Below are 27,198 nucleotides of genomic sequence, written 5' to 3' on the forward strand. Positions count from 1 at the left end.
TCAGAAAAAGACTAACAAATTAGATTTATAACACTTCTATTTATTGTTTCATTGGTTGAAATATATTATGGAATTATTGGACCAGGTGAAATGATTCCAGCCGTACAAAAATTTATCCAGGTTTTAAAATGAATTGTCAATTAAAGACAATATGAGAGGAAATGGCTTTAAGCTCTAGAACAAAGGATTTAGGTTAGATGATTGGAATAAAAATTTCTGACAATGAGGTTTATTAAATTTTAAAGTGAGTTAACATAAAGTCTGATGGGATTTTCTTGTCTTTAGAGGTAGATCAGATTTCTCTCTACTGAGGTGGCTTAGCTAAAGATGTACATGCAGGTGGGTAGCGGTGCTGATGTCCTTTGCAGCTTAGGAGTCAACAAAGGCCTTTTGCTCATCTAACCACAATCAGTCAGTCTCAGTGGGTAACCATCCTGCCTGCATTTTCTAATCTTTCTGGGTAATGTAATGATTAATTTAGTTGTTATACTGCCTAACAAGGAATTCACCGTTTTTCTTCACAGTTTTATTTGGTAATGGGAATGGCTCAGTCTTATTTACTTATCTATTTAGTTTTAGTCATGTTTACTGAGGTTCAATTTACCCTTTTTAGTGTAGAGTTTTGTGAGTTTTAACAAACACATGCAATTTGCTTTTCAAATAATCAAGAAGGCCTATTTATTTATGTCTTACTTGGGGAGGGGAAATGCAATAGCAGGACAGAAAAGAGCAAAAGTATAGTGACTTTTGGGGTATTTTTATGGGAATTGATATCAAGATTTGCCCACAATAGGAACTGGTTGTTTGAGCCCTCACAAATGGAGCAGATGAATTTACTTTGTCTACCTAGTGTTTTTAATATCGACCTGCCCTGGTCCTTTCAGGATTAAATTTATTTGGTCACTGGTCTTCTGCAGCATTAGGAGTGGAGGAAAGGAGGAATCAATTATAAATGATTTCAAGATTAAGAAGTGGGATGTGTCTCTGTGTGTTCTATTCTATTTTTGTTCCACTATTAAAGCATTCCAGGGACCCTATATTCTAGTTACAGCAACAACAGATTCTAGGTTTTTCAGGACAGTTTCATTTCAAAGGTTCTGTCCTTTTGTTTCCATAAGTAGCATATATTCACATGATATGCTTTGATTTTTGTTTTAAAAAATGTGATCACTGTAATTTATAAAAGCAGGGAGAAGACTGGTTTATAGGAAGCTCCACTTTCTCTTAGTTTATATAAAGTACTAAATTGGGCATTTAGAATATTGGAAAATCATGATTGGGCTATACCTAAGTCATTCTGAACCTGGGGTAGAGACAGAACACTACCTCCTACTGAATGCCAGCTATGTATGTGCTTGGCGTTGGGCTAGGTACTTTCCCCACTGACAGCTGCTCTAGCTAGAATTCCATTCTAGATCCAACCACCACTTAAATAAAACAAAGCATATATTCCTTATGGTGTCTACTTCATTAAAACAAGTCCCAGCTGCCACACCTTCTATAAGACCCTGGCACCATAATTAGGATAATAGACTCTCAAGGCTTGGGAGGGATTTTTGAGGTCATGTAGTTAAAGGGGCGGCAGCTGTTCTCTTCTCCACGGAGTCTGAGAATCACCCTGCTTAATTCAATGGGAAGTGCAAAAAAATGTCTGGGGCTATAGTCTCCTTAGGTTTCAATCTCATAAAAGAGAGGGCAATGATAAGCGAATGTGAAGCTTGACCTACGTTCCAGACTGCAGAGGGCAATGGGAAAAAATATGCTTTATTGGGGACCTCAGACAATGTAAAGGAAAAAAAAAAAAAAAAACCCAAACCAAACCTAAACTGTCAGAGGCATAATGTGAGGCCCTCGAATTCAGTTAGAGGCCCACAAAAGGGATTCTGAGTGACACAGGTAAAACCCCAAGCATCCTGTCTGTCTTCAGTTTCACCAGCTCTGAAGTACTAGCCATCCTGGATCCTTGTCTTTGCCCTTTTATTAGAAATTGGGGAACCCTCTGCTTTTCTACGGAAGAAGGTAAGAGAAGGGGCCTCAAAGTGCATGAACGATAGAAAAGAAGTCTCTTCTCTTATATCTGAGTAGTGGTACACACAATTGTCCTGGAGGCAGGGGAATATATTTCACGCCCTCTCAAGGTCCCTTCGGTTCAAGGATACTGTCATTCTCTGGCTGTACTAGGGGGAGGGCCTGCAACGTCCATGCTGCCATGGAAACACGCCGCGGTGTTCCTTTTTCTTACGTGGGGCGGGGGACTCTGCCTCAACCTCGAATCATCCACAGGACTTCTTGAGTGGCGGGCAGCAGCAGCGAATGGGCGAGCCGGTACTGCGTGACGCGACGGGAAAAGGGGGAGTTCGCGGCCGGTGGCGGCGGTGGCTACAGCGGCGACCTGGGGATCGAGCTGGAGGGAGCTGGGGAGTGTGCAGAGACCTCTAGCTCGAGCGCGAGTGATCTCCCGCCGGGATGCCTGGTACCGTTTGCAGAAAGTGGGGGCGCAGTGAGCTCTGAAGGCTTGGGTTTCGGGTCTGAAGGGATGGCTGACCGGAGGGGGCGGGGTGGCAAGCATGGCGGCGGTGACGGGGAAAGGGCTGGAGGGCCCTGAGGAGGGGGTGGGGAAGCAGTAGCTAAGAAGGCTGGGTGGTCGTGAGTAAACGTGAAGGGCTGTGAGTGTTCTGGCGAACAGAAATTACAAAGCAGCCTTTTGGGGGGCGGTAGAGGCGCCAGAAAGACGCAGGGAGAGTTGTGGGGGATGGAAAAAGAGGCGGGGAGAGAAGAGGTTAGGAAGGAGGGGAAAGGGTGTCTACGGGAAGGTGATGGAAAAGAAGAGGAAGAGAAGGATTGGCAGACTGATAGTAAATAACGAGGAAATAAGGCCTTGGAAGGTTTGATAGGAAAGTGTTTGCAGCGATTATAAATATAATCTAATTGGAGTCCTAGACTGGTCCCTTTTCCTAGTTCTTGCACCTCCGCCCCATTATTTAAGCTCAGACTGCGAGAGGAAAGCTAGTAGGTTACACAGAACTGATCTTTTGTTATTCCATACCAGGGGAGCAGATGGACCCTACTGGAAGTCAGTTGGATTCAGATTTCTCTCAGCAAGACACTCCTTGCCTGATAATTGAAGATTCTCAGCCTGAAAGCCAGGTTCTAGAAGATGATTCTGGTTCTCGCTTTAGTCTGCTATCTCGACACCTTCCTAATCTACAGACACACAAAGAGAACCCTGTGTTGGTGAGTGATAATCTTGTTTGGAAAGGATTGAGGAAAAATTATTTTTTTATCTAATCAAGAACAATTAGCACATCTAAGTACTTAGGAGATCTCTATCTTTTGGATAAAATTGGTTGGAAAAACGAAATCAACACATTCACAAAAGTATGCCTTATTTTGGATTATTTCATATGTAGTAGGGATATTATGTATGTATGTTTTTTAGGATGTTGTGTCCAATCCTGAACAAACAGCTGGAGAAGAACAAGGAGATAGTAATAGTGGGTTCAATGAGCATCTGAAAGAAAACAAAGCTGCAGGTGAGATGTTTAAAGCTAATAGTCCCTTTTGCAAGAGTGCGCTTGTTGTAACTGGGTGGATCTAAACATTATGTGGTTGTGGTGAATGCGTATAAGGCACTCAGAAAGTTTTTTTTTTTTTAAGCTTATTTATTTATTTTGAGAGACAGAGAGACCCAGAGGGGAAGGGGCAGAGAGGGAGAAGGAGAGGGGGACAGAGGATCCAAAGCCGGCTCTGTGCTGACAGTAGAGAGCCTGATGCAGGGCTTGAACTCACAACCTGAGCTGAAGTTGGATGCTTAACCGACTGAGCCATCCAGGTGCCCCAGAAAGTTGATTTTTTAATGTAGATGATTAGATTGATATTGTCCACATTTCTGAATTTGTATTAAAGTTTGGTATTAAAGTTCGGTAGTAAATGCCTTTTGTACTGATGTCCACTCTTTTTTTTCAGACCCTATGGATTCTTCTCATTTGGACACAGGTGGTACCATCAGTCAGGTCATTGAACAGTTACCTCAGCCAAACAGGACAAGCAGGTATACTAGTGTTGGAAGGAATTTATTTAAATTTATTAATGGATCATTTCTTTTATCTGTACCTATTGCCTCATCCCAATGATAAAGGGATTAATCTTATTTTTGTGAATTAGATAGTGGGAGTTGAGGATCGTATTCACTGGTACATTAGTACTGATAGCCAGAATCTCTTTTGTGAAGGTAATAACATTTTTTACACTTGTATTATTCAAATTGTGATTTGTATTGTACACGTAAAGGAAATAATCATTCTTCATTCTTAGCATAGATATGACTTAATGGAAAAAATAATCAAAAAATCTTTAGGCATATTATCAAAACTATTAGGCATGCTTTCCATCTACCAGCTAAATTACCAGTTTTAGACCCAGGATGTTTATTAATTCATACCCTAAACAGTATTCAATTTTTACTTTGTCTTATGCGTAGTTTTACATTGTCCATTTTTTGAGTTTATCCTCTGTTAGGATAGGATCCTCTGTCAGAATTGGATGTTTGATACATATTCCCATTTAATTTCATCCTTAGAGCAGCTGTACAGCGAAGACATAATCTTCTTTCCATTACATAGAGGGGGAAACTGATGGGTGAAGATGTTAGATAACTTGTTCTAGAATATATTGCTTATAAGTGGCAACTGAGCTCTGAGCCCTCCTGACTTCAGTGCCTTCTCTTTCTTTTTTACTATTCAGTGCTTAGTCTCCTGCCTGAAATTACTAAAATCAAAAGAGAACTTAGATAACTTCAGGAGACTTGTGGTGGCTGAGTAGGAAAAGGGAGCTAGTCAAAGAGGAGAATGTCAGGTTGAGGTGGTGAAAGACTATGGTTTTATCTAAAAAATAAATGCCCTCCCACCCCCTTTTTTTTGCCTTCTATTTAATACTCTGTTTGCACATAAGTTTTTTCTCCCAAATTATTAGTTGGTGCTTTGGAACAATCTACAAATTGGTGGGCTTATTTTGACCTGCAGGTGGCTTGTCTTTGGCCCACACATGGTTGTAAAATATATTTGAAATAATTGATAGAATTTTAAATGGGGAAATTTTACATAAAACTTGGATTTTCAGCTTCTGGCATTACTAGTCCAGAGGCAATGCAACTTTTGTATTATTGGTAACATTTGCCTAGAGCTGTGAGTGGCAGCTAACCTCTGCATAGGTGAGCATGAGTGCTCTGGTCTGTCATAGTCCCTATAATTCACTATTGTATGTGGACACTGAAGTTAATTATTCATCTTTTATTGCAGTACTTTTGCTTTTGTTCTTAGCCACTTCACCCCTTTTTGTTACCTTGTTTTGCTTTCTGTAGGCATTTAAATTTATGATACTTTAAAGTGAACGTGTGCCAAAGTTATTTGTGTTTTTGTGGCCCAGCACCTTGGTTTGAACCAGTGGGGGCAGGAAGTATGTATACCCCTCATAAGTGAAGCAGTGCTGTTAGAGAAGTCCCATACTATCACTTTTCCCTTTTTGCATTGACGTGTTGCCCTTTCCCTAAAAAAACAAAACAAAACAAAACAAAAACCAAAAAACCTTGAACGTTTACATTCAGTAAATGTGCAGGCACTGTGGTAAGGTGTTTTAAAGGGGCTTTGCCATCATGGAACTTATAATTCAACAGGGAGAAAGGTGTTAAATCATTACATAAACAGCTGTTCAGTTACAATTGTTATTTCAAAGAGGGAGGAAAGAAAGAAAATATGACCTAATCTGTGTGATAGGGGTAAGCCTCTTTGAGGAATGTGATCTAAACTATAAATATGAATTTGTTAGACATGTTTGAAGAGCTGGGGAGAAGAGTGGCTGGTGGGAGGAGGAGCTTTCCAGAGGGAACTGCAAGTGCAAAGGCCATGAATCTAGAAAGGATTTGGGGTTGATTCCAAGAGAATGAAAGTTCTTCAAAACACAGGTATATTGATCTCCGTTTGTATGTATTTATTCGTTAATGCAAGTATTTTTTAAAAAGCTGCTTGTGAACTTTTTGCATAAAATTCCAAAAAAATCTTCCTCTCTTACCTAGTGTTCGGTTGATCTAAGCTGATGGTCCTAAACATGGAGCATCCTAAAGTATACTAAAGAAATATAGATTGTTTTATTTCCCTGTTAAAAATAAAATCTTTAAAACAATAAAATAAAATGTTTAAGTATTCTTTACATCCAGCATGGGATTCTAACTCACAACCCCAAGATCAAGAGTTGCATGCTTCACTGACTGAGCCAGCCAGGTGCCCTTCTCTATTAAACATTTTAAAAAATTGAGATAATTATAGATTCACATGCAGTTGTAAGAAATAGTATGTAGAGAGAGATCCTTTATAAACTTTGCCCAAATGGTAACGTTTTGCAAAACTATAGTATATTAACCAGGATATCTGTATTGATAAAATCTGCTGAATGATTTAAGTTTCCCCACTTTTACTTGTATTCATGTATGTGAATTTTTATAAAGTCTAGTTACATCTGTATCTGCCACTGTGGTCAACATACTGAATGGTTCCAGAATCACAAGGAACCCTAGTGCTGTCTTTTTATAACCATATTCACCTCTTTGTCTTACCTGAACTCCTGGCAATCGCTAATTAAGACTGTCCTTTGTAATATTTTGTCATTTCGAAATGTTATGTAAATGGGATCATACATTAACCTTTTGGGATTGGCTTCCCTCCCCGCTTCCCCCCCCCCCCCCCCGCTTCCCCCCCTACCCCCAGTCAGCATAACTCCTGGGAGACCTGTCCAAATTGTTGCATATATTAGTGGTTCATTACTTTTTATTGCCCAGTAGTTGTTCCATGGTATGGATATACCACAGTTTAACCGTTTACCTGTTGCAGGAGAGCTGGATTGATATGGGTTTTGGCTATTGCAAATAAAGTTGCTCTGACCTTTTGTGTGCTAGTTTTTAAGTGAACATAATCTTTCTATCTCTGGGATAAATGGTCATTGGGAAATTGCTGGGCTGTTTGGTAGTTGTATATTTAGTTTTTTAAGAAATTGCCAAACTCTTTCTGGAGTAACTATACCATTATATAGTTTCACTAGCAGTGTAAGAGATCCAGTCTCTCGCCATTTTTACCAGCATTTGGTGTTGTCACAATTTCTTATTATGACCGTTCTGATAAATGTGTAGTGATATCACATTATTTTAATTTGCATTTCCCTAGTGGCAAATGATGTTAAAAATCTTTTGATGTGCTTATTTGCCATCTGTACATCCTTTTCAAGGAAATGTTTGTTCATGTCTTCTGTCCATTTTCTAATTGGATTTTTAAAAACTGTGTTTTTAGAGTTCTTTATATATTCTAGTTATTAGTCCTTTGTAGGCTATCTGGTTTGCACATATTTTCTCTCACTCTAGTTTATCTTTTCATCCTCTTCAGAAGGTTTTTCACAGAGCAGTTTTTTAATTTTAGTGAGATCTGTCAAATATTTTTAACAGAGTAATATAAATACATAATTTATTTTAAAAATAACTTATAATTAAAAGCAGAGTCCTTTCCCACCCTTGGTGTCCTTTCACAGAGGCTACGCTGTGTGTTTTAACTTCTTGGAGAGGTTATCTTCCTGGTGCTCAATACTGTTGTAAAACTAATATTTTACAATATTGTAAAACTAATACTGCCATTTCTTATTTTATCAAATTAAGACAATTGAATTCCATAATGAAAGATGAGGATTTAACTCCATACACTCCCAATTATTGATAATTATTTTAGTTCTTATGTCAGCTACTTTTGTACTTCTAAATAATGTATTTAAACCTTTGTTTTCCTTTCCATTAGCTTTAGACAGTAGAGAAAAGTTTAACCATTAGGACTGGGTTTTTTTTGCCTATAATCTGATTTATTTCAAGCCTGTTTGGATTCACCTGATCATTTTACAAATATTTATTGGATATTTCCTATATGCCAAGCATTGTTGAATTTTGGAGATGCAGAGGATCAGAAAAAAAAATCATAGACCTTAATATAGCTTACATTCTTGTATGGGATATAGCAATACATGATCAATAAGTAAATAGTATGTTAGAAACTGATAAGGGCTGAAGAGAAAAATATAGCAGAGAAGGGGATAGGAAACATCAAAGGAGTTGCAAGTTTAGATAGGGTGACTTAGGGAATGCTTGGCTGATAAGACATTTGATTAAAAGTTCTTGAATGGGGTGCCTGGGTGTCTCAGTCAGTTAAGTGTCCGCCTTTGGCTCAGGTCATGATCTCAAGGTCTAGGGGTTCAAGCCCCGCATAGGGCTCTGTGCTCACAGCTCAGAGCCTGGAGCCTGCTTTGGATTCTGTGTCTCCTTCTCTCTTTGCCCCTCCTCTGCTCATGCTCTGTCTCTCAAAAATAAAAAAAAAAAAAAACATTAAGAAAATTCTTAAGTAAGTGATCTCTGCTGTTATCTGGGGTAAGTGCAATCATTGCATAGAGAACAGCCAAGTGCAAAGGCCTTGAGTTAGGAGTGTGCCTGGAATATTTGAGAAATGGCAAGGAGTTTAGCATGGCTGGAGTAGAGTGATGGAGAGAATTGGGAGAAGAGGTCAGAAAAGTAAGGGGCACCAGAATATGTAAGGCCTTCTGGGTTACTGTGAGGAAGTCAGCTGTTACTCTTGTTGAGATAGGAAGGCATTTAAGGGTTTTGAACAGGAATGACATGATCTGACTTAGATTTTAATAGGATCACTGTGGCTGTTGGATCAAGAGTAGACAGAAGAGGGTACAATTTTTATTTGTTGATTGTACCTTGATAAAGCTGGAGAAAAAATTTAAAATCCATTTAAATTAAAAAGGAGAATGGACTGAAGGAGGAGCAAGGGCAGAGGCAGGAAGACCAAGTAGGAGACTATTGAAATAATTTAGGCAAAATGACTGTGGCTACACCAGAGTAGAAGTAGATGAGGAGTGGTGAGATTCTGGGTTTTTTTTTTAATTTTTTTTTTTCAACGTTTTTTATTTATTTTTGGGACAGAGAGAGACAGAGCATGAACAGGGGAGGGTCAGAGAGAGAGGGAGACACAGAATCGGAAACAGGCTCCAGGCTCCGAGCCATCAGCCCAGAGCCTGACGCGGGGCTCGAACTCACGGACCGCGAGATCGTGACCTGGCTGAAGTCGGACGCTTAACCGACTGCGCCACCCAGGCGCCCCTGGGTTTTTTGAAAATAGGATTCAAAGGCTGATTGGATGGTGGAGTATGAGAGGAAGGAGGTAACAATGATTCTGCATTTTTGGTTTGAGTATTAGAAGAATGGGGTTGCTGCTAGATGAGATGGAAAAAGACTGCAAGAGGAGAAGGTCAGGTTTAGACATGTTGAAGTTGAGCTGCCTTTTCAATAAACAATTGGAGACACTTGATGATGTGCAAGTCTGGATGGAGCTCAGGGGGAATGTCTTAAGCTGGAGATTTAAATTGCAAAGTCATAAGCATGTGGATGATATTCAAAGCCATGAGCCTGGGTAAGATCATTAAGGAGGTGAGTAAAGATGGAGAAGAGCTCCAAGGACTCACTGAACTTAGAGGTCAGGGAGGGACATGAAGGAAAACCACTAAAGGAGACTGAAGAAGAGCCAAAGTATATGGTTTGTGCTGTCTTTCATTGCTCTTCTACATTTTGTCATGTTTGCTCTTGGACTTTGTTTCCCAAGAAACTCAACTTGGGGCTATATTTCCTGAGGTTATGTAACTAGTCTTCCTGGTTACATAGGTAATGTTCTATTTTTTGTGTGTGAAAATCTTTACTAGTCCCTTTTCCTTGGATCATGGTCCCCTAACTTTGCAAATTTATGTGTTCACCTCTTTATGCTCATTATAGTTCTGCTTAGTAGTCTTTATATGAAATAATTAAATGTGTAGAAAGCTTCAAGGAAGCAAAAAATGTTATCTATAATTCTGCCACCCAGAGGCTAATTGCTGTAAACATTTTGACATATTTTCCTTCTTTTTTTGTGTGCACACTTGATAGCTGACATGTGTAAAATTTTGTGTTTGCTGACTTTTTTGCTTAACAACATGGAGTTTTTCCCACGACAGTTAAGACTTTTTTTTTTAAATTTTTTTAACGTTTATTCTTTTTTGAGAGAGAGAGAGACAGAGACAGAGCATGAGTGGGGGGGGGAGCAGAGACAGAGGGAGACACAGAATCTGAAGCAGGCTCCAGGCTCTGAGCTGTCAGCACAGAGCCTGATGTGGAGCTTGAACTCATGAATTGTGAGATCATGACCTGAGCCAAAGTTGGCTGCTTAACCGACTGAGCCACCTAGGCGCCCCAACAGTTGAAACTCTTAATAAGTTTACTGAAGTTTTTTTCTTTTAAAAGTTAAAAAAAAATTTTTTTTAATGTTTATTTATGAGAGAGACACAGAGGGTGGGTGGGTGAGGGGCAGAGAAAGAGGGAGACACGGAATCCAAAGCAGGCTCTAGTCTCTGAGCTGTCAGCACAGAGCCCGAAGAGGGGCTCAAACTCATGAACCACGAGATCATGACCTGAGCTGAAGTTGGCCACTTAACTGACTAAGCCACCCAGGCGCCCCTAGGTATTTCTTAATTACAGTAAACATTGAGAAATAAGTTTGCATAAGGATTTTTCTACATTTCAAATTATTTCTTAAAATTGAAATTATTGAAATTATTAGGTGTATACATTGTTTTGGAGGTTTTTTTAGAAACATTTTTGCAAATGTTCCAAGTGTTCTCCAGAAACATTCTATTAGTTTATAGTAAACTCAATGGTTGAGTCTCGTAAACAGTATATGATAGTGCTTATCTCAGGTTTGGGTAGCACTGAATAGTAGTATAGTATTGACAATTTTTTTTTTCCCAATTTGATGGGCAACAGTTGTTTTCTCTATTTTCCTACATGTTTAAGATACTTATATTCCTTTTTTATGAGTTGTCTGTCTGTTCACCTATGTCTTGGGGTTCTTCATGTGAATTCCTTCTATTTTAGGGAGACTGTTATTTTGTTCTATTTGTTGCAGTATTTTTTCCTGATTGTTGTCTTTTACTTTTATGTTTTTTGACCTGTAATCTTAACTTCTTCTAAATATACAGGCCTTTTACCAGAATTTTATTCAGACATTCTGGTTCTATGTATGTAGTCTAAGATTTTTATACTAACATATTTTTGTGTAGGGACCCTGGGTGGTTTAGTCGGCTAAGCTTCTGACTTTGGGTCAGGTCATGATCTCGTGGTCCATGAGTTCGAGCCCCGGTCAGGCTCTGTGCTCACAGCTTGGAGCCTGGAGCCTGCTTCGGATTCTGTGTCCCTCTCTCTCTCTGACCCTCCCCCGCATTCACTCTCTCTCTCTCTCTCTCAAAAATAAATAAACATTAAAAATTTTTCTTAAATATTTTGGTGAACTGTGTCTGGTTCAGCTGATGTATCTTTGAGTCCCTTCACTGCATATCCAATGCATATCTTACTGTGTCACTTGTCAGTTATTCTCTTGAGAGTAAGGTTTTTCTCTCCCTGCTTATATTTTTTCGGAGAAAGTGAAAACTCAAATGTGTTTATTCCTTTCTTCTGTTAAATATTTTGTGTTCTTTAATTCAGTGCAGCGTTTTGAGTTGTTATCCTTTCAGGTGCTTTCTGTAGAAAGAAGCACTGATGGGGGCGAGGCTTTTTACTTTTTTCAAATTTGCGTAAGAGGTGGTTGGTGTGTGGGCTGTTACAATAAATTTAGAAGAGTGCTTTGAGCAAAGTGTCCCAACCTATCTGAGAACACATGATTGTGTCTTTCCATGTAGTGTTTTGGGACTGTCAGTGGAATCTGCTCCTCCTGTGGGAGAAGAGAAAGAAGAGGAGGTAGAAGAGAAGGAGAAGGAGGAAAAGGAAGAAGATATTAGAGATGATACTACCACACACTCCCTTGGTGCTGAAGGTAGCTTTATGCCTTTATCTAGATAGTAGATTGTTCTAAGTCCGTTTAACATAAGCATGAAGATATCCAAATTTCTCTTTGTTATCAGGTTATAGATTTCTCATCATTAAAATGAGGATAGTCATTAAGAAAGTCGCATTTGTCTAAGATATTTCCCCTAATTTGATGTTCAGGAATTTGATGCTCATTGGATAGCTCTCTTTCTGCATATTGACTCTTTTTCTTGTTACATTTGGTTTTCAAATATTTTGGGAATGTATGCTTTGTGGGTGGAAGTATAATCTGAATTACTGTGTGTGTGGGTATGGTCTATGTATATCTTCAGAAAGTAGACATAGTCTACCTATATGTTAGGTGCTCAGAAGCTTTTAGAATATGTAATTTTTGTTTCGTTATGTATTTTTCCCTTTCACTTTTAGTGCCTTTATTCTTGAGTTTATTTTGAAAAACTTTGGAGGCAGGGCTTTCTTGTGAAGGACTTAAAATGACCTTTTTGTTTTGCTAAGGGACAGGACCTTACACAGTGCATGATATTGTGGGATGCTACCTAACTTCTTGGGGTTTTGTTTCTAGATCCTGCCCCAGCACAGTTGGGCTTTGGAGTTCTGGAACTCTCCCAGAGCCAGGATGTTGAAGAACATACTGTGACATATGAAGTAGACAAAGAGCCTGTACTGCCAGTAACTACCAACTCTAGTTACACTGGGCTGTCTGATGTGGATGCTAATATTGGTATGAAACATGTTTTTTGGCATTTGGAATTGTTTATAAGCATTTTCGTCCTAAGCTAGAGCTAGTTATTCATTCCTTAATACAGTTTATAACTACTAGGTTAATATAATCAAGTTAATATAGTAGGGTTGCAGAGTTGTCTGGCAAATACTTGTTAGTTGATGGGTTGCAGATTAAAAGTTTTGGAAAGGTTTGTTTTAGTTTGGTTTGGTTAGTTTTGATTAAGGTTACTGGTTATTTTCTTTTTGCATTGATGTCTGTTTATATTTTCAAATTGGACTTCTTTTGTTAAATCTTTGCCTTTAAAAAAGCATCTGGGACTGCTTCTAGTACTTTGGAAAATTAAGTATCTCCTTCCTGTCTTCTAAAACTTCAAGCAATTAAGCATGAAGAACAGTCCAATGAAGATATGCCCATGGCAGAACAGCCCAGCAAGGATGTCCCTGTGGTAGCACAGCCCAGTAAGGATGTACATGTGGTAGATGAGCAAAGTTCACCACCTGCAAGGTAAACTCTGCTCTTTTAGGTTTCTGCTATAGTACTTTATAGTTTCTAGAAAGTATTTTTAAGTTTCATACTTGTTTTACTTGGCTAGATGGAAACATTTTTAGAAATTATTGATTTTCCTCCCCCCTTGTACTGTGCATATTTCTGGTCCAGTGGAAACTAATTATTTATGAATTCTTAACCGTGTCCTTATCTTTAGGCATATTACAAAGCCATTTTATTGTTGCCGTTAATTGTAAGCATGACTCCTTAATCTTTGGTTGTCATTCCTCTCTGATCTTTGTCTACAGAGACACTGTCTCTGTGGGAGGAGTTCCTATTTTCTCTATCTCTAGTGTTATGAGGAATCACATGAATATTATATTTGAAAATTTACTGTTCTTATAATTGAGGAACACCCAGATTGCTTTCAGTCCTCATGTATCCTACATCTAATAGTTTATGGTATAGCTATGGACGTATTCTTTTCCCAAGTCCTATAGTGGAATTGGTAGGAATTGGGCTTATCCTTCTGCTGTGCCTCTGGTGATTATCGTGTCCCAAACTGCATTGCCTCTGGTCAACAGCTCACGTTTGGATATGGCAGAGGAAAAGTGGGATGCGTCCAGTTTGGGAATAAGCACTTGAATAAGCATTCAGTATTTTCTTATAACTTCCTTCAATACAAATGGTGGGGAATGGAGTCCTGAACAAAGTTGACTATCAAGAGAAGTTGTTTGGTCTTTTTTTTTTCTTTTAATTTTTTAATGTTTGTTTATTTTTGAGGGAGAGAGACAGAGCACGAACAGGGGAAGGGGAAGAGCAGAGAGAGAGGAAACACAGACTCTGAAGCAGGCTCCAGGCTCCAGTTGTCAGCACAGAGCCTGATGCAGGACTTGAACCCATGAACCATGAGATCATGACCTGAGCCAAAGTCGGAGGCTTAACCGACTGAGCCACCCAGGCACCCCAAGAGAAGTTGTCTTTCTAATACAAAACACTCACCCTCACACGGGCTGACATTTTAGGTTTTTCTTTAGGAAGTTTCCCTGTAGCTAGTTTTGCTAACTTTTTAATAGGCGAACCTCCCAAGTCTCTGGAAAGGGGCCAGCAATGAGAGTTTTACATGTGTGAGTGGTATTGGTATGAAGGATTCTTGGTTTGGGGGTGAGGTTGAGCAGAACAAATGGAAAAGGTCAGCAGCAGATAATGTGTGTGGTAATAGCACAGAGGATAATTCACATCTAAACTTTGTGGAAAGTCCTCATTAGGACTGGCATTGTTGTGGTTTGGTTTAGAATCCTTCATGCTCACGTGGGTAACAGTATATGTAACAAAAATCCTTGAATCACTCATGAGAAATCATGGACAGCATGCTGCACAGCTGTGAGCAAAGTTGGAAAATTGCTGTGTGAGAGACTGAGGCAAGATTTTAAATGGGCTGAGGTCTTCATGTCATTATAAAAAGTAGCTTGTTTCAACTTTGAATAAATAGAGCCCCTGGAAGTTTTGAAATTATTAGAGAACACAAAACAGGAAAGGCTTCTTCTATTTCTTTTTTCTTTTCTTTTCTTTTTTTTTTTTTTTTTGAGAGAGAGGAAGAGGCAGAGGGAGAGAAAGAATCTTAAGCAGTCTCCATGCTGAGTGTGGAGCCCAACCTCAATGTCCATGAGATCATGACCTGAGCTGAAATCAAGAGTCAGTTGCTCAACAGACTGAGCCACTCATGTGCCCCAGGAAAATCTTAATTCAAAGGTGAAAGCATTTGAATGTATAGCAACTTTTTCTCCTGGTGGTTTGAATTTCCTAGGTCAGAGGACATGCCTCCTTGTCGCAAAGTATCTCTTGCTGCTGTGGAAACAAAAGAACAAATACCTGCTCAAGAACTTTTGGAAGGTGGACTGCAGATTCAGAAGTCCCCAGAGCCTGAGGTTTTGTCAACTCAGGAAGACTTGTTTGACCAGAGCAATAAAACAGGTATAAAAGAGTGATTAGTTGCTGTAGCTCCTCTTCTCCGAAGATCTAAACTTTATTATTATTGTTCTGAGCCTACTGTTTGAATTAGAAGGCACTTTATAGGTATGCAGACTTGTTTGTAGTATGGAAGGAAAATACATTTCTAACTGATTAATGAGAAAGGCTTTTTGGGAATGATTGCTGTTTTACATTTTAAAAAAAAATTCTTTTAATCTTTATTTTTTAAAATTTTCTTTTTTTTTAACGTTTATTTATTTTTGAGACAGAGAGAGGACAGAGTATGAACGGGGGAGGGTCAGAGAGATGGAGACACAGAATCGGAAGCAGGCTCCAGGCTCTGAGCTGTCAGCACAGAGCCCAACGCGGGGCTCGAACTCACGGACCGCGAGATCATGACCTGAGCCGAAGTCGGCCGCTTAACCGACTGAGCCACCCAGGCGCCCCTAATCTTTATTTATTTTTGAGAGACAGAGCACAAGCAGTGGGGAACAGAGAGAGAGGGAGACACAGAATCCGAAGTAGGCTCCAAGCTCCGAGCTGTCAGCACAGAACCTAACATGGGGCTTGAACTCACAAACAGTGAGGTCACCACCTGAGCCGAAGTCAGACGCCCAACCGACTGAGCCACCCACGCACCCCTGTTTTACATTTTAACATAGTTTTCTCTCTGTGTTGGAAATGGAGATTTTGAGGAATAATATAGTAAATTTAATATTAAGGACAGAATAGCTATTAGAGTCATCATAGGTCTTCAGATCTTAATATCATGGTAATCAAGTGTTAAGTTTTTCATAATTCCCTGGGCAATAGTCTGCCTACTCATCTATTTATTAGTTAGTTCATCTGTCAGAAATAGGAAGTTATGGCCTAGCAGAAAGAAATTCCTTTATACTTGGGATTAATGCAGCTAATACCCCTGTCTGTTGCTGAGAAGTGACCAACAGGAGATTGTTCATAATATAAGTCAATAATGGCTGCTCTTGTATTCTTTTATTAACGCATTAGTATTTTCTGTCTCCTCTGAGGAGGCCCAGGTTCTAATCATGAAAACTGCATTCATATCATCAGGTGTGATGCACATTGTTTTACGTCTGCCATCTGTTTCATGGCATGAGCTTTACTTCACCATAGGTAGACCTTGGAATAAAAGGCTTACTTGCTGTTTTACAATAGAAGCTTCACAAGAAGCAGAGCAGCCAAGCAGAGGGATAAGGATTCTGCCTTTTTCCTCCCAAGGTTTAATCATGATGGAAAGGACTAAGGAATATGTTTTGTCAATTCTATATTAAAGAAACCCGTAATTTAGGGAGGATGGTATTTAGTGGTCACTTAGAATTTGTGTTAGCATGGCATTCCATTGATTGTACTACTATTAGAAAACAGTTTCTGCTCTCTTGGAACATGGTTGGAAACATTGATCTTACTGTTTGCAGTACTGAGTGGCTTGCTTGCTTGCTTTCTTCTTCCTCCTCTTCCTTTTTTTTTTTAAACTCAGGATTGTCAATCTGAGAAGCAAATGAAACTAGATTTTCTCTCTCTCTCTCTCTCTCTCTCTCTTTTAAAATAGCTTCTGATGGTTGCTCTACTCCTTCAAGGGAAGAAGGTGGATGTTCTCTGGCTTCCACACCTGCCACCACTCTGCACCTCCTGCAGCTCTCTGGTCAGAGGTCCCTTGTTCAGGAGAGTCTTTCCACGTAAGTAAGCCTAAAATAGCTCTGCCAAAGAAACATGTATCTGAGGGTCTTAGGCTAAGGTTGAAAGAGCTGAAATTGCTAGTCTAGAATTATTTTTAAAATCAAAAAGCAAACTCCAAAAAGCAAACTCTAGGCTTTAGAATTTTGGGGTTAAGAACTTAGTGGACCTATTGAAGGCAGGTAGCTCTGCTTTCCCATATGGAGGTTTTTTGGTTTTTTTTTTTTTTAGTTTTATTTATTTAAGTAATTTTTACAGTCGACTTGGGGCTCGAACTCAGAACCCTGAGATCAAGAGTCGCATGCTCTTCTGACTGAGCCAGCCAGGCACTCCCCCATTTGGAAGTTTATAATAGTAGTCCAATTGTTTCACTAGACAGAAACTGCCCAGTTATATTCTGTTATACAACCAAAACAAGCATACTGCTCTTCTATTTGACCAGCAGTTCTTTCCATTTAACCGCATAGGGGTGGAGAATAGATTGTACTATAGTTGACCTTAGTTGGAGTTCTTTATCTCGCTGTTATGGCAAAGAGATTTGCTTTTTTTTTGAAATAAAAATGTGCATGATCTTTCTAATATTAGGTAAAATTTGGAGTATTTTTACCTCAGTTTTGCACGTGAATTTATTTTTTAGCTCTTTGTCATCTTGCTTTGCAATCATGATGTCCTTGTGTTTGATTGTTTATTTCTCTTATAATCATATGGCTTTATCCTTATTATTATTTTTTTTTAATTCTAATTTTGGATATGTCTGGTGTGAGAAATAGTTAAGTATTATTCATGGCTCTTCCATCAGCCTCAGGTAGATGTTTGAGAGATTGCTAATAAGATTTGTTTGGATGACTTAGATATTTTTGCTATCAGAAAGTAAAAAACAAATGCACAACTGTGGCTGTGGTACAATAACCTGTGATTCTCTCTTTATATAAAGGAATTCCTCAGATCTTGTTGCTCCTTCCCCTGATGCTTTCCGATCTACCCCTTTTATCGTTCCTAGCAGTCCCACAGAGCAAGAAGGGAGAAAAGGTGAGCTCTCGTGATCTGTCTGTTGCTCTCAGATTGGACGAGCAGCAGCACTTCTTCTGCCTTGCAGAACGTACTGTTTCTTTATATGTTCAGACACTGTGACCTAAACTATTCAGTAGGACTCATGTCTATCTCCCCTTCAGGGATGTGGCCTAGTATAAGGGGCTCATTCTTATGAGAATTCTGTATTTTTGACTTAATTTTTAAAAAGATCTGTAGGGTAAAATTTGTTAAGATAGAACTCAGAATAGTATGTTATATTAGTTTATTAGTGAAGAACTGGGTTTATTACTAATAACCCAGAAGTTTCCAGCAACATGTTGACATGCTTCCAGGGAAAGGGAACCAAAAATTGTTTCTTTTGCTATTTAAATGTTATTTTTGTTATCATCAAGCAGTTTTAGTCAAAGAATGGCTAGGAGCAGGTCGTAGAAATTTTGATTTCATTCACTTCCTCCTTTGAGGACCTGGTGATTTTACATTACTTTATTCACAAGAAAGATTTCCTTTTTACTTAATTTATCTCGTTATCTATATCTCTTTTACTCTCTCTTAGTCTTATATCCAGTCACTCAAGGTATTTCTAAGTTCCTACTACTTTCACGAAGTCTTTTCCAATAAATTTCATGATTTTCTCCTTTTAATTCTTTCACATACCAATGATGGTATAATGGTTAATATTTATTAAGCACTTACGGTATGCCAGGCACTGTTTGGTGTGCTTCTCTTTGGCTCTAGGTGCTTTTCTTTGTTTTTGTTTTTGTTTTTTTTTAATTGAACCCTCACAACAATACTAAGAAATAGGTGTTACTCTTTTTTTTTTTAATTTTAAAAAATATTTATTTTGAGAGAGAGCAGGGGAGGGGCAGAGAGAGAGGGTGAGAGAGAATCCCAAGCAAGCTCCGTGCTGTCAGTGCAGAACCCACCATGGGGCTTGATTTTAGGAACTGTGAGATCATGACCTGAGGCAAAATCAAGAGTCAGATGTTTAACCGACTGAGCCACCCAGGCAACCCGAGGTAGATGTTTTATCTCCATTTTACAGATGAGGAAATGGAGTCACAGAGAGATTTCACAACTAAGTCATAGAGGCAGAATTTGAACTCTGGCAGCTGCCTCCAGGTCCTATGGTCTCATATGTTTATATGCCTCCTGTGATATCCTGCTGTCTCTACTCTTGAGTGATATAAATATAGAAATATGTTTAACTTTTTCAGGTTTAATTTACCCATGACAAAATGTAATCTTAACTTTCTTTTGCCATTAAATTTGGGTCTTGTTGTTTGTCTTGAAGTCAATTGTAGGTAGCCAAATAGACTGGTATCATATTAAGCATAGCATGATTAATAATATCTTTAGTAAAAAATAACAGTCCATTCCACAAAAATCCTAATGCAAGTTAAGTTTGGTTTGTACTTAAAACCATTTTTTCTATTTATAGTGTGAAAATTGAATATCACATAAATATAATTATACTAAAAATACTTTCTCCATGATTGTAAACATAATTAATACTCACTGTAGAAAGTTTGGAAAGCCCATAGGAAAGTAATAAGAAAATAAAAGTGACCTGGATACCACAATCCAGACATGATTAGCACTTGGATATATTTCCTTTCAGAGTATTTTCTATGCATAAAGAAGTATTTTACAGACTTGGGATTATGTTATATATATGATTCAGCGTTCTTTTTTATTCTTTCATATAACATACTGTATTTTCTCCTGTCAATTGTATTTTGGATTTAGTGTGTTTGCTTAACATGTGCATAACTGTTTGTGGCTCTATATATGCTTGCTTCCTTCCTTTCTTTTCTTTCTTTCTAAAATTATTAACCTTTTTATATGTAGTGCTTAGAACAGTAGGTCCTTAATAAGTACTTTGTCATGGCGAGAGAGATGAAAATGAAACTGAAACGGTGTAATGAAAATACTTAGCACAGCTGTGCTAGCATGCTCAAGGCCTGCAGCACCAGATCTGGAACCTAGCATTAGACTGGAATGTGAGGTTAAATCAAGCAAAGCAGCAAGGGTAGGCACCAAGGTGAGGTATAGTCAGTAGCATGAATGTAGGTGGCAGGGAAAAACTTAGTGGTATATATAGATAATTTGTGAATGTGGTCTAGAAGGAAGCCTGTTTGGGGTCAAGTTGTAAAATAGGGGAAAAAGGGTTGATAAATCAAGACCTAGCTAGCTAGGCTGGCTCTGAGGAAGAACCTGTTAGCCTACAGGTGGGTAGTATACTATGGGAAAGCATTGGGGAGGTGGTGGTGGTGTGTGTTTGTGTTTCACTCTTGAGCAATTTATCTCAGGATTAGTGGCTTACCCTTAGTTCTTTGATAAATCACTGCTGATTGGCACTGACAGATTTTTTCTTCTTCTGTATTTTCCTGGCATTCATTTCTCTCTGCTTAGCAATTGTTAATGCAAATGTAATGAGTTCATAAATAAGTAGATATTGGAGTGGTGAATAAATTCGCTGCCTCTCAAGGCCTATGGCAGAATATACGATGGTTAAATTAGGTGACATTAACGTGGGTGTTCCCATACAATTTGTGGAAAAACTGAGTAATGGTCGGGAAAGGGGTTCAGAGGAGCTGAGTTAATTTAACATTTCAAGGGGATGAGTGGGTATCGCCAGATGAATGCCCCCTCCCCCACCCCAATGAAATCTATATCTGAGGATTTGGAGAGTGTGGACCTTCCTCCTCCCAGGGGAAGAAAGCATTGCTAGATTTCTTAGACTCAGTCTACTATTAATCTGTCAGCTTTTCTGAAAATTAAATCATTATTTTTTTAGGAATGGAAATTGCTGTGATACAGTTGTTACTAGTGGTATTGGAACATGAGTAATATTGATGAGTGCTTATTTCTCAATTTGTTTTTCCTGTTTTAAACCAGATGAGCCAATGGACATGTCCATGTTATCAGAAGGAAAAGGAGAGTGTTTTGAGAAGAAACTACAAGATGAAGAACCATTGGAGATAGAACGCCCCCCTCTCCCACCTGAGCCCACTATATCACCTCAAGCCTCAACACCAGTGTCTCAGAGCACACCAGTCTTCACTCCTGGGTCACTGCCTATCCCATCCCAGCCTGAATTTTCTCATGTGAGTATTATAGAAAAAGTGTTTTCCTCTGAATGTCTTTTTTTTTTTTTTTAAACAATTTTTGAGGTATCATGTATAAACATAAAATTTACTGATTTCAAGTATATAATTTAGCAATATTTAGTACATTTACAGAGTTGTGCAGCTGTCATCACAATCTAGTCTTAGAACATTTCCAGAGTTACTTATGTTTAAATTTTATACTAGGTCTTTAAATTTTTGAAAATGTTAGTGCAAAATTGAAAGGGGTATTAATCATTATTCTATTTTAACACAACTGCTACTATCATTTTTGTCTTTCCACACGCCTGCTTTTTTTAAAATAAAGTTATTTATAGTGAACATACAACTTTCATCTTCTTTTTCCAGTTAACATTGCACCATAATGGTTTTTCAGTGTTACATAGTCCTTATACTGTCTTTTGAAAACTTGTATGATATTTCTCTGAGTGGATGTACCATAAGCGAATTCCCTCAGTACATTCTTGTACTGAGGGTATCAAGATGGTTTTTAGTTTTCTTTTCTTTCTTTTTTTATAAATTTTTTTTGAAAGTTTATTTATTTATTTATTTATTTATTTATTTATTTATTTATTTTTTAATTTTTTTTTTAACGTTTATTTTTGAGACAGAGAGAGACAGAGCATGAATGGGGGAGGGTCAGAGAGAAGGAGACACAGAATCTGAAATAGGCTCCAGGCTCCGAGCTGTCAGCACAGAGCCTGATGTGGGACTCGAACTCGTGGACTGCGAGATCATGACCTGAGCCAAAGTCGGCCACTTAACCAACTGAGCCACTCAGGCGCCCCGAAAGTTTATTTATTTTTAGAAACAAAGCGGAGGAGAGGCAGAGAGACATAGAGAGAATCCCAGGTGGGTTCTGTGCTGACGGCAAGCCCCCAGTGTGGGACTTGAACTCAGGAACCATTAGATCACGACCTGAGCTGATACCTAGAGTCCAACACTCAACTGACTGAGCCACCCAGGCGCCCCTGGTTTCTAGTTTTCAAATGAGACGTCAGTTTTCTTCTTTTATAAAAGCAAGGGAGAACTAACATCTCTCTTGTGTAATTCTAAATTTAAATACTAAAAAAATAAAGTGCAGGTTTTATTCATAGTGAATTGAAGGTCCTTAACTAAATCTAAGTGACTATATTATATGTTCAATCTAAATGCCTCCTTTTAACAGACTAATTGGGAGGATTGTTTTTAGTGTTACTGGGAAAACTTCTTTCATGTCTTTCAGTTTACAGATGTTATAACAAAAGTATATTTAAAAATGAATAATAATGAAATACATTTTAAATTTAGTGTAGAGGAGACATTAGGAAGAAAGTAGTTTAATTGCTTTCTGGAGTTTTAAAACTTGTTAAAAATTACATTTTATGCCAATCAGAAGCGATTTGGTGGCATGGTTAATAACGACTCTGGAGTCAGAACTTCTAGACTTAACTCCTGGTGCTGCCATTATTACCTTTGTGACGAGTTAAAACTGAGCCTCACTTTCCTCATCAAATCATATGGAGATATGAATACTACCTACCTCGTAGAAAGGCTTTTTCTTGTGTTATTTATCTCTGTAACTCTACATATCATGATTATACTTTCACGCATTCTTTAAAAATTTTTTTTAGCTGGGGCGCCTGGGTGGCTCAGTCGGTTGGGCGACCGACTTTGGCTCAGGTCATGATCTTGCGGTCCGTGAGTTCGAGCCCCGCATTGGGCTCTGTGCTGACAGCTCACAGCCTGGAGCCTGTTTCAGATTCTGTGTCTTCCTGTCTCTCTGACCTTCCCCCATTCATGCTCTGTCTCTCTCTCTCTCTCTAAAATGAATAAACATTAAAATAAATAAATAAATAAATAAATAAATAAAATTAAAAAAAATTTTTTTAGCTATTTCTCCATCTTCCTAGTACAGTTACATTATAATTTTGTTTAAATCATGATTGAGTTTGCATTATTATGAACACTATTATTGTAAACATTCAGAGCAGAATCTGTGGAATATTATTATTTTTCATGTTTACATCGCTTCTTGTTTTTATTCTGGAATTGATAATTGTCTGTTGCATTTGTTTAGTTTTCTACAATTTTCTTCCATCAATCCTAGGCTCTCCACCAGTTGTCATAATCTCCTCAAGATGTTTGAGGCCCTCAAACTTTATCTCTTTGAAGAAACCTCTTTTGGAGACTCCAAATTTCTAATCTGTGTTGTTGCCTTTTGTGCCTGGTGCATCACTCACTTCCTTTTCACTGTAGTCCTTGGAGGTTGTTCTTATTTGAAATTTTTCCTATAATAGAATACTTATTGTTTGGATGTTGAAATAATTAGTTTTGGAATTTTCTTGTTTTGTTGTCTCTCTTTAATTTTCTGGGGGATTTCCTCAACTATCTTTAAAAAAAAAAAAGTAGTTTTGGGGGCACTGGGTGGCTCAGTCAGTTAAGCATCTGACTTTGGCTCAATTCATGATCCCACAATTCATGAGCTTGAGCCCTGCTTCTTCAGGTGAGCTCGAAGCTTGCTTTAGGTGAACATGAGTCCCGTTTCTAGTGAGGCCCCCTTCTCTCTCTCACTCTCTCTCTGCCCCTCAGGGGATTCTCTGTCTCCACCCTTGCTCACTTGAGCCTCTCTATCTCTCAAAAAAAAAAAAAAACAAAAAACCCAAAACAAAAAAACCTAAAACTAGTTTTTGGGGCACCTGGGTGGCTTAATTGGTTAAGTGTTTGAGTCTTGATTTCGGCTCAGGTCATGATCTCATGGTTTGTGAGATTGAGCCCCATGTTGCGCTGTGAGCACAGAGCCTGCTTGGGATTCTCTCTCTCCTTCTCTGTCACTTGCACACTCTCTCTTTTTCAAAACAAATAAACATTTAAAAAAATAGCCTTATTGAGATAATTGAGATATAATTCACATACAGTATTGTTCACCTTTTTTAGCTTTTATTTTTATTTTTTTATTAAAAAGTTTTTTTTTTTACTTTTATTTTTTTAAATTTACATACAAATTAGCATATAGTGCAACAATGATTTCAGGAGTAGATCCCTTAATGTCCCTTACCCATTTAGCCCATCCCCCCTCCCATCCCCCTCTACTAACCCTCCCTTTGTTCTTCATATTTATGAGTCTCTTATGCTTTGTCCCCTCTCCCTGTTTTTATATTACTTTTGTTTCCCTTCCCTTATGTTCATCTGTTTTGTCTCTTAAAGTCCTCATATGAATGAAGTCATATGATACTTGTCTTTCTCTGAGTAATTTCACTTAGTGTAAAACCCCCAATTCCATCCATGTAGTTGCAAATGGCAAGATTTCATTCTTTTTGATTGCTAATACTCCATTGTATATATATACCACATCTTCTTTATCCATTCACCCATCGATGGACATTGGGCTCTCTCCATACTTTGGCTATTGTTGATAGTGCTGCTATAAACATTGGGGTGCATGTTTCCTTTTGAAACAGCACACCTGTATCCCTTGGATAAATAAATACCTAGTAGTGCAATTGCTGACTCGTAGTATAGTTCTAATTTTAATTAAAAAAAAAAAATTTATTTTTTTAACGTTTATTTATTTTTGAGACAGAGCATGAACAGGGGAGGGGCAGAGAGAGAGGGAGACACAGAATCCAAAACAGGCTTCAGGCTCTGAGCTGTCAGCACAGAGCCCGACATGGGGCTCGAACTCACGGACCACGAGATCATGACCTGAGCCGAAGTCAGATGCTTAACCGACTGAGCCACCCAGGCGCCCCCTATTTTTAGTTTTTTGAGGAATCTCCATACTGTTTTCCAGAGTGGCTGCACCAGCTTGCATTCCCATGAAAAAAAAATTTTTTTAATGTTTATTTTTGAGAGAGAGAGACAGACATGGCATGAGTGGGGGAAGGACGGAATGATATGGAGACACACAATCCAAAGCAGGCTCCAGGCTCTGAGTTGTCAGCACAGAGCCCAATGTGGGGCTCAAACTCACGAACTGCGAGATCATGACCTGAGCTGAAGTCGGATGCTTAACCGACTGAGCCACCCAGGTGCCCCTCCAATGGGTTTTAGTATATTCACAGAGTTGTGCAGTTAGTGCACAATCTAATTTTAGAACATTTTCATCTCTCTTCTTCCCTTCAAAATATCCCATCCCCTTTAGCAGTCACTCCTGTTTCTCCTATCTCCAGCCCTAGTCAACCACTAATCACTGTCTCTCTCTAGGTTTGCCTGTTCTGGACATTTCATAAGTGGAATTATACATTATGTAGTCTTTTATGATTGGTTTCTTTAATTTAGCTGTTTTCACAATTCATTCACGTTGCGGCATGTATCAGAACTCTATTCCTTTCTTATTCTGAATAATACTACATTTTATGTATATAGCACATTTTATTCATTCACTCATCAGTCGATGGACATTTGGGTTGTTTTCCATTTTTTGCTTATTGTGAATAATGCTACTGTGTACATTCACGCACAAGTTTTTATGTGGACATGTGTTTTTATTTCTCTTGTATATATGCCTAGGAGTGCATTTGCCAGGTTCAGCCTTCTTTTGACCTTTCTCTGAGTTATTTCTACTTATGGGTTTTTATTTATTTAAAAAAGTTTTTTAAATGTTTTATTTATTTGTGAGAGACAGAGACAGAGCATAAGTTGGGGAGGGCAGAGAGAGGGAGACACAGGATCTGAAGCAGGCTCCAGGCTCTGAGCTGTCAGCACAGAGCCCGATGACATAGGGCTCAAACCCACAAACTGTGAGATCATGACCTGAGCTGAAGTCAGACACTTAACTGACTGAGCCAGCCAGGCACCCCTCTACTTTTGGGCTATTTTTCTCTGAATGTGCTTTCTTTTTATTAAAAAAATAATATTTTGTCTTGTGTTATAGATATAGTATCTTGTCTCCCTAAGGTTATTAGTAACAGTTTTTTAAAAGATACTGATTTATTTAGAGAGAGAGCACATGCGTGGGGATGGGCAGAGAGAGAGGGGAGCGGGGAGAGAGAGAATCCCAGGCAGGCTTCATGCTCAGTGCGGAGCCCGACGTGGGGCTCCATCCCATGACCATGAAATCATGACTTGAGCTGAAATCAAGAGTCAGATGCTTAACCAACTGAGCCACCCAGGTGCCCCTATTAATTGTAGTTTTTTTGAGACATTTTCTACTCCCTGGAATAGTCATGCTTCTTCAAATAGATTTTAGTTAGTTTTGATGCTTCATTTAAAAAAATTTCTTTTTAATGTTTGAGAGAGAGAAAGAGTGCAAGTGGGGAGGGGGCAGAGAGAGGGAGGGAGACACAGAATCCTTAGCAGGCTCCAGGCTCTGAGCTGTCAGCACAGAGCCTGATGTGGAGGTCAAACCCACAAACCGTGAGAACATGACCTGAGCTGAAGTCAGACGCTTAACTGACTGAGGCACCCAGGCGCCCTTAGATGTTTCATTTTCAAATTGAATGGTTCCTTCAAGTGTCTGATAATCCTTGATTGTTTGCTCAAAGACAGTCTGATTAGAACTTCTGAACATTAGATGTTCTGAACTGGTGGTGGGTGCTTATTTCTGGGATTCACTGTGATGTGATCTGCTGGGCCATTTTGGGGGTCTGCTAGTATTAGTATTTTGATTTATCTCGGCTTGGTCAGGTTCCCCAGAAAAATGTCTAATTTCCTGTCTGCTGGCTGCCATTGTTCTAGAGGTCTGTTGACAGAAGAGGGCTGGGGGTGTTGAGAGTCAGGTTTAGGTTCCATTCAATAGGTAAATTTTCACTTAATCTCCCTGTTTTCAGTATGGTACTTTTTGATAATTATTCCTCTTTTTCTTCAGGGATGCTCTGTTTTACTCCAGGGCAGAGGAGGGTCAGGGAGAGAGGATCTGAGAGCTGAACTGCTCCTTTTTTTTTTTTTTTTTTTAGTTTATTTATTTTTTGTAATCGCTATACCCAGCGTGGGGCTCGAAATCACGACTCCAGAGATCAAGAGTCACATGCTCTACTGACTGAGCCAGCCAGGCGCCCCTGAACTGCTTCTTAAATAGCTTTGCAACCAGTCCTCCTCCTGTTTTTAGCTCCACCCTCACCACTTCCAGACTCACCTGATGCTGCTGCCAAGTCCTGAATCTTTTTTGGGCATGGTGGTTCTGGGGTGTAATTTGGGTTGCTTCTTGGCTTTCTCTACTGCTGGCTTAGAATTCAGCTTCCACTAGTCTGTGAAATAGATGATCATTCTTCCAAAATTCTGTTGCTGTTATCTTTTCTTCTGGTTTTTTT

General features: G+C 38.8%; 1 protein-coding gene across 7 annotated transcripts in view; it reads left to right on the top strand.

Moving 5' to 3' along the window:
* The first annotated feature begins 2,333 nt into the window (after nucleotides 1-2,333).
* TP53BP1 (tumor protein p53 binding protein 1) overlaps nucleotides 2,334-27,198 on the top strand; it is a 70,847-nt gene continuing 45,982 nt past the window's right edge. For 3 of the 7 annotated variants that reach the window (XM_007081736.3, XM_042989015.1, XM_042989014.1), the window contains exons 1-11: nucleotides 2,340-2,473; nucleotides 3,050-3,234; nucleotides 3,440-3,533; nucleotides 3,967-4,051; nucleotides 11,788-11,921; nucleotides 12,495-12,653; nucleotides 13,031-13,160; nucleotides 14,950-15,116; nucleotides 16,684-16,810; nucleotides 17,743-17,837; nucleotides 20,739-20,947. In XM_007081736.3, the coding sequence (XP_007081798.2) occupies nucleotides 2,467-2,473; nucleotides 3,050-3,234; nucleotides 3,440-3,533; nucleotides 3,967-4,051; nucleotides 11,788-11,921; nucleotides 12,495-12,653; nucleotides 13,031-13,160; nucleotides 14,950-15,116; nucleotides 16,684-16,810; nucleotides 17,743-17,837; nucleotides 20,739-20,947 (1,392 nt within the window). In that variant the 5' untranslated portion in view covers nucleotides 2,340-2,466. Of the gene's footprint in view, nucleotides 2,474-3,049; nucleotides 3,235-3,439; nucleotides 3,534-3,966; nucleotides 4,052-11,787; nucleotides 11,922-12,494; nucleotides 12,654-13,030; nucleotides 13,161-14,949; nucleotides 15,117-16,683; nucleotides 16,811-17,742; nucleotides 17,838-20,738; nucleotides 20,948-27,198 lie in introns of all 7 variants that reach the window. The other 4 variants (XR_006218646.1, XM_042989017.1, XR_006218644.1 and 1 more) reach the window with 2 other exon arrangements.

Source organism: Panthera tigris, chromosome B3, assembly GCF_018350195.1.
Source record: "Panthera tigris isolate Pti1 chromosome B3, P.tigris_Pti1_mat1.1, whole genome shotgun sequence".
Taxonomy (NCBI): domain Eukaryota; kingdom Metazoa; phylum Chordata; class Mammalia; order Carnivora; family Felidae; genus Panthera; species Panthera tigris.